General features: G+C 52.8%; 1 protein-coding gene across 2 annotated transcripts in view; it reads right to left on the bottom strand.

Moving 5' to 3' along the window:
* Positions 1 to 2,817, bottom strand: part of Map3k6 (mitogen-activated protein kinase kinase kinase 6) — a 12,207-nt gene extending 9,390 nt beyond the window's left edge. Inside the window, exons 1-4 of one of the 2 annotated variants that reach the window (XM_028759773.1) lie at positions 2,211 to 2,817; positions 670 to 809; positions 542 to 565; positions 123 to 313 (exon numbers count right to left, since the gene is read on the bottom strand). In XM_028759773.1, coding sequence (XP_028615606.1) covers positions 123 to 313; positions 542 to 565; positions 670 to 809; positions 2,211 to 2,553 — 698 coding nt within the window. In that variant the 5' untranslated portion in view covers positions 2,554 to 2,817. The remainder of the gene's footprint in view (positions 1 to 122; positions 314 to 541; positions 566 to 669; positions 810 to 2,210) is intronic. The other variant, XM_028759774.1, reaches the window with a different exon arrangement.
* Between the last annotated feature and the right edge of the window lie 3,489 nt (positions 2,818 to 6,306).

Raw genomic sequence — 6,306 nt, 5'->3', positions numbered from 1 at the left:
GAGAGAGAGAGAGAGAGAGAGAGAGAGAGAGAGAGAGAGAGAGAGAGGCGCCTGTCACTCAACCCCAGCAAACTACCTTCATCAGCCTCTACCTGGTACCCCCTCCCTGTGAGTCCCATTACCAAGAGTCTGTGGGTGTGGCCTCCAACAGTCGAACAAGCCGGCCCACCAGGGGAGTGAGGAGGGCCTCAGTGCCCGCCCCAGCCTGTACTAGCCCATCGGCTATGCCCCTCAGGAGGCCTGCATCGCCACATAAGACCCGGCCAGTGGCTGTCACCACATAAGGAATCAGTGTGTAGCTGCCAACACAATCCTGGTGGGAAGAAGGCAGCAGTTAGTGGAGGTCACACACAGGTCAGCAGAAGGTTAGGCTGGAGGTTAGTATCAGTGAACATAGGAACAGGAGAAAAGAACTGCACTTCACAAGAGGAGGCTACACGGACCAGAGGGTCACACTGATGTCAGAGATAAACGAGGAGGCTGGGAAGGTTAGTGGAGGTCAGAGGTTGTAACATTAGCATGAGGGGTAGATTCTGCTCACCGAGTTCTTCTGGAAAACATCCTCCTGCAGGAGGCAGACAATCAGATACTGGCATTCTGGGAAGGCCTCACCCCAACCCTGCACCTCTCTCTCCCACCTACCCACCCCCCCATCACCTGGCCACTCACACGAAGGGCCTGCAGGCCAGGGAGCTCTGCCTGGGAACATAGGAGCACATTGTTGGTCATGCTGAAGCTCTCGCGCACGCCGAGGTGGTAGAACAAGGAAGGCTGTGCCAGGGAGTTGCTCACCTCCAGCACCACCACGTCTGTGGACACAGAAGTGGAGGCCTGAGCGCCGGAGTGCAGCTCAGTGGCGGGGGGAGCCTGGAGATGCATGCCTCTTCAAATGCCTTGTCTGAACCTGAGGCCAAATTCAGTGCTGCTCTAGAGAGCTTCCCGATGTTTTCACGATACTCTTATTGGTGGTGTTACAGAAGATGCCCAGGGACCTCATCCCACTGAGAACCTGGAAGTCCCAGGAAAGAGACAAATGGAGGTGCTCTAGCTGGGCACTTCCAGGTTATGTAGGAGACAGGAACTTTGCAAACAGAAGTCCCATGCTCTGGCGCTCGCTCTCTCTCTCTCTCTCTCTCTCTCTCTCTCTCTCTCTCTCTCTCTCTCCTCTCTTATTTTATTTATATGTATGTGTGTGTTGGTGCAAGTGTATGATAGAGTCTCTGGAGATAAGGTTACAGGTGGTTGTGAGCACCCAGGAGCATGCTGGGAACCTCGAGTCCTCTAAGAGCAGCAAGTGCTCTTAACCTCAGCGCCCTCTCTCCAGTCTTGAAGCCAGGGTCTTGAGGGTGATCTGCAACACTGTGTGTGAAGACAATGTTGTGCTTTTATGTGTGTTTGTATAGCTTACTGTAGCCATCTTTAAGTGACAATGTCCCCGAGGGACTGTATGAGTCAAGGCGGATGAGTCCACTTTATCTGTGGTCTGATCGGGTCAGCTTTCATTTTTAAGCTACAATTTAGCAGATGTTCAGGATACGCGGCTCTCTGACTCTGGGATAAACAAATAGGGATGAAATGGAGCATCCGGATAGGTGGGGAAAAGAGGAATGGCCAGTTTCCGACCTCGCCCCTGGACTCCCCGTCTCTCCTCTAGACCCACCCCTGCCCCACCTATTTTGACTCCTAGTCTCCGAATACAATCCCTCACTTCTATAATCCAGTCCTGAAGGGTTGCCTCAGCGCTTCCTTTCCCGCCTCTTTAGCCCCATGTGGGATGTAGTAATGCTAGGACTTATCAACCCCAACCCTGTAGAGATGGCCCCTTGCCATAGACCGAATTTCCGTCTCAGGCCTGATTCTCAAAAGTCCAACGTGAGATCATCCTGAAAAATGAGCTCTCCCACTCACAATGAGAACCGCAGCTCTGACCCTCCCTCAGCCACGCCCCTTAGAGTTCGCCTGCCCCGCCCACCTGCTTGCCACCACGCTCACTAAAGGCTACTTAAACTCCCGCTCAGGAGCCAGGCCTGGATCCCCAAATCCAGTCTCAAGCCCCACCTCATCCACAATTCACTAAATGTTCCTGTTGTCAATGCCCCGTATCAAGTCCGGCTTTAGTTTACCGTAAACGCCCACGCCCACCCCGTCAGGGGTCTTCGAGCTCCGCCCCTTGTCCCGCCCACGCTCAAGCCCCGCCCCGAGGCGCTCACCCGCGTTGTAGAAAGAGTCCAGCGCAGCGGTGTCGCCTAGCGCTAGCGTCGCAAAGGGCAGGCTGCGCAACTGCGGGGGTGGCCGCGTGCCCTGGAGCTGGGCGCAGGCCTCGCGCAGGCATCGCAGCGGCAGCGGCTCTGCCTCGGTTCCCGACCCGGGCTCCACCCCGGGCCCCGGCTCCCGGGTCAGCACGTAGACCACACTGAGAGGCCGGCTTCGCGCGCAGCTCCGGCCCGCGACCGCAGGAGACGAGCGGCCCCGGCTCAGCGCCTCCGCTAGCGGGTCCTGCCAGCAGCTGCCTGCCCGTTCTAGAATCCCGGCCCCGGGACACGACCCTGCCATGCGGGGGCGCTCAAGCGCGGGGCGCCGGGCGCGAGGGACCCGAGACAGGGCACGAGGCTGAAGGTGTGGATCCAGCCGGGATCCGGAGAGGGGCTGGATGTCCTGTTCCGGAAATCTTAAGTCCAGAGAGAAATCTCTGCTTAATCTTTCACGGTCCTTACAGATCTGCAATCCAAGACTGGGTTCTGGGAATCTGGGGTACCCAGTAATCCTCGGCTCACAGGTCACGGAAGGATCCCGGGAATTCAACCGGCAGCGTGCTACACCCAGCCTTCTCAAGGGAGAGCTGGCAGTCACTCTGTCCTGCCCTCACATGTAGGCTGGGCCCAGCCCTTTCCCGACTGGGAAAGGCTCCACCCTCGGCCCTGGGGCAATGAGGCTCCCCAGCGGCTCTCCCTCCCTCCTCTCCGGCTAGAACCTCTGACACTGTCCACTTCCGGAACAGCCTGTGCCCCTATTCGGGCCAAACACTGTTGACTGCTCACTGCAGGGGCTTGTAAGATGTGTGCCCAGGCCAGCGAAAGGAAACAGGATGGCCCCGCCCTGCAGGAATCTGATGAATGAATGGATACGGGGCGAAGGGAGCGGGTGGTGCAAAACATTGTGAGTACTAGTAGGTGTCACATGTAATGTTCCTGCTGGTAGGGGTCTGAGCGTTGACAAGCTGCTTTCCCCAGAGCCTTGCTTGCTGGAAAGCCTTGCTGACCTTATCGGTCCACCCAAAACTTGACCATAGAGCTGAGAAGCACTTCTACTGTAAACTTCCTATCTACCCTTTGAAGGAACTTCAGAAACCTCAGCTTTTTGGGTTTCAAGAGCATTCCAGCTTTAAATTCATCAAGAACCTTTAACGTCCTAGTACAAATCCGTAGCTAAGGCAGAGAGTTGGTATAAACCGTAGAGGACCCTGAACTTGGAAACGGGAGTTTGGGAATTAGAGGTTAGGATCACGTTTCATAATTGTTTACTATGGTGGGGGTGGGGCTGGGGAGACAGCACAGCTGTTAAGAGCATTTGCTGCTCTTTCAAAGGACCCTAGTTTGGTTCCCAGCACTCACATGGTTACTCACCATCATCTGTAACTGTAGTTCCAGGGGATTCCAGGCACTCTCCTGACCTGCACAGACACCAGGCACATACATGGTGCACATATAATTACAGGCAAATCACACACATGAAATAAAACTAAACTGTTTATAAAATAATATGTTGGGGCTCTGGACAAATAGACCAGTCAACAAATGGTAGGAAACCTCTGTTTCACAGCCTTCTTGTCTCATGGAAGAAAAAAAATAAACCTTCCTAGGTTTGAACCAATGGGGTACATAAGCAATAGAGAGGGAGGAGAATGGCCCATGACAGAGGTTTGGGTAGAAAACACACTTTACAAGAAACAAATAGGAGCAGAGTGGTGATGGCGCACCGCTAACCCCAGCGCTTAGGAGGCACAAAGGCAAGTCAATTTCTGTGTGCTCAAGGCCAGCCTAATCTACAGAGTGAGTTAACAGGACAGCCAAGGCTGCACAGTGAAACCCTGTCTCACAAAAACAACCAACCAAACAGCAAATAAAGGGCGAGAGAGCTGTCCACAGACACATCCACTATGGGCTCGAGGGCCCAGGAGATTGTCAGTGGATGGTTGAATCTCTAATCTAACTGCTAGATGCCCCACTGGCGTTGTCTTGCATCCTTCCAGGGTCAGAAACCCTGAGAACACCTTCATCTTCCTAATTAGAAGTTCTCCCTTGTATAGCACTCATGTCCCTGGTCTGTTTTCTATAGGTTTTCTCCCTAATAAGAAAATATCAGAAAGCTAGGAAAGGGTTACAAAGTGGCTCCGGCAGCAGAAGCAGTTGGCAATGAGGTGGCTAGGGGATGGAAGCTGTAAGAAGTGATAAAGATACTGACAGTGGAGCACTCCAGCAGAGAATCATGTACAATCCCACAGTAGGGGTGACCCACGCCTTTTTCCGAGGCCCAGGTGATGTCATACAAGTGGGCAGTGGCCTCAGATGCAGCGTAGTGCCCCTTGAGATTTGTTCAGTTGCAGGATCTGTACCACCCAGCACCAGGGTCAGTTACTGCACAGTTGTCCCATCTTGAATAAAGGTCTGCATCATAGGTGGTAAAAGTCTTCCCACTGTGGAAGCTGAGAGTTCTCTGCAGGGAGGAGTGGAAGGCACCTCGGCACCCTATAGCATGCCTGACCCCCTTAGAGATATTACCCCAAGGCAGCCTCCAATCATCAATGAGGTGTATGTTATCAGGCCCCACGTGACTCCCAACAGCACCAAGGAGCCAGTTTTGGTTGGTTTGTTTGCCTATGGTCATTCAGCTAGTATGGAACAGTGGAAGTGGGACTTGAACTCAGGACTATCTTGTTCCAAGCCATCAGTTTGACCCAAGTCTTATCTCTTCCAGAGTTCCCAGCTTCTCTCCAGTCCCTTTATCTACTCTCAGTCCCAGCAAGCAGCCTGGGCAACTACGCCAGGGAGAGTTGGGAGGAACCTCTTGGGGCTGGGCAGGAAAGGGGGCTCCTCAGAGCCACCCCGCCATAACCACTTCCTCTTTTCAGTTATCTCCTAACTCTCGCTGCTTCTCTGAAAGAAGTCTGCCAGTTCCTCTCCTGGATGCACAACAAAGCAGCAGATAACAGCCCCACCCCTGCACTGACTCCCCCACCCCACCCCACCCCACCCCCCAGGTCATTTCGTGTAAGGGAAAACTGAGGCTGTGACCAGGAAAGGACTTCCCCAGAGACCCACTGTAAATACCATCTGTACTCTGAAGCTATTCCTCCCAGGGCCTAAGTCTTTCCCTCTGGCCCCACCCTGTTTCAAGATTGCCATTTCTCAGATGAGGAAACTGAGGCCCACAGAAAGGAAGAAGTCACCTGAGCTCCTTCATGAATGCTGGGCCAATGTTGAGAATAGCCACCCTCTCTATTCCCCTGCCCCAGGATGAAGTGGAAACTTAAGGGTTCTTTAGAAAGTCGTGTTGGATGGTATTTTGCTGGGGCAAACACATGAAGGAGTGTTTTCCTGAAGTGGACACAGGTGAAAGGCTGAAGCAGACACGTGAAGGAGCGTTTTGCTGAAGCAGACACAGGAAAAAGGATGTTCTGTTAAAGCAAGCACGTGAAAGGACACGTGATGAAGGATTCTTTGCTAATGACACACATATATTGGTCTGCCTTACACTGTGTAGTTGAGCTGCATTTGTTGGGGAAGATTGGAATGATTAAAAAAAATACTGTCCCCATAGCTGGGAGATAGCCAGGCATAACAACCTGTTTAATTTGCAGGACAAGAATAAGAGATATTTAAAGCATGATGTTGCCCCCAGAGACCTAAGCTGGATTCCTGGCCCTTTCCTGTTATCTTTTCTTCCTCTCCCAAGCCAAGTAATCTTCCAGCCCTGGAGTTCTGCTCTTAAGGCCAGCCCAGAGTTGGTGGCACACTCTCCAATCCCAGCACTCAGGAGACAGGGGATCTCTGTGAGTTGGGGGCCAGCCTGGTCTATAAAACAAGTTCCATTGCTACTCAGAGAAATCTTATGGGGGTGGTGGGGATGGAACTTGCTGCTCTTCCAGTATCTTTCAGACGACGTATGTCCAATGCTATGGATGTCACTTCCCATGGCTGTCTGCCTTGTCCATCCCTGCCCCATTCAGTGTCTCTTCTACGGTGCAGCCTGTTATTGTTTTGTTTTGTTTTTAGATTTAAAAAATGTATATAGGAGAGAGAGGGAGAG

The sequence above is a fragment of the Grammomys surdaster genome, unplaced genomic scaffold, assembly GCF_004785775.1.
Source record: "Grammomys surdaster isolate TR1022 unplaced genomic scaffold, NIH_TR_1.0 126313, whole genome shotgun sequence".
NCBI lineage: Eukaryota > Metazoa > Chordata > Mammalia > Rodentia > Muridae > Grammomys > Grammomys surdaster.
The sequence above is the reverse complement of the archived record's forward strand: the minus strand, read 5'-3'. Positions and strand labels throughout refer to the sequence as shown.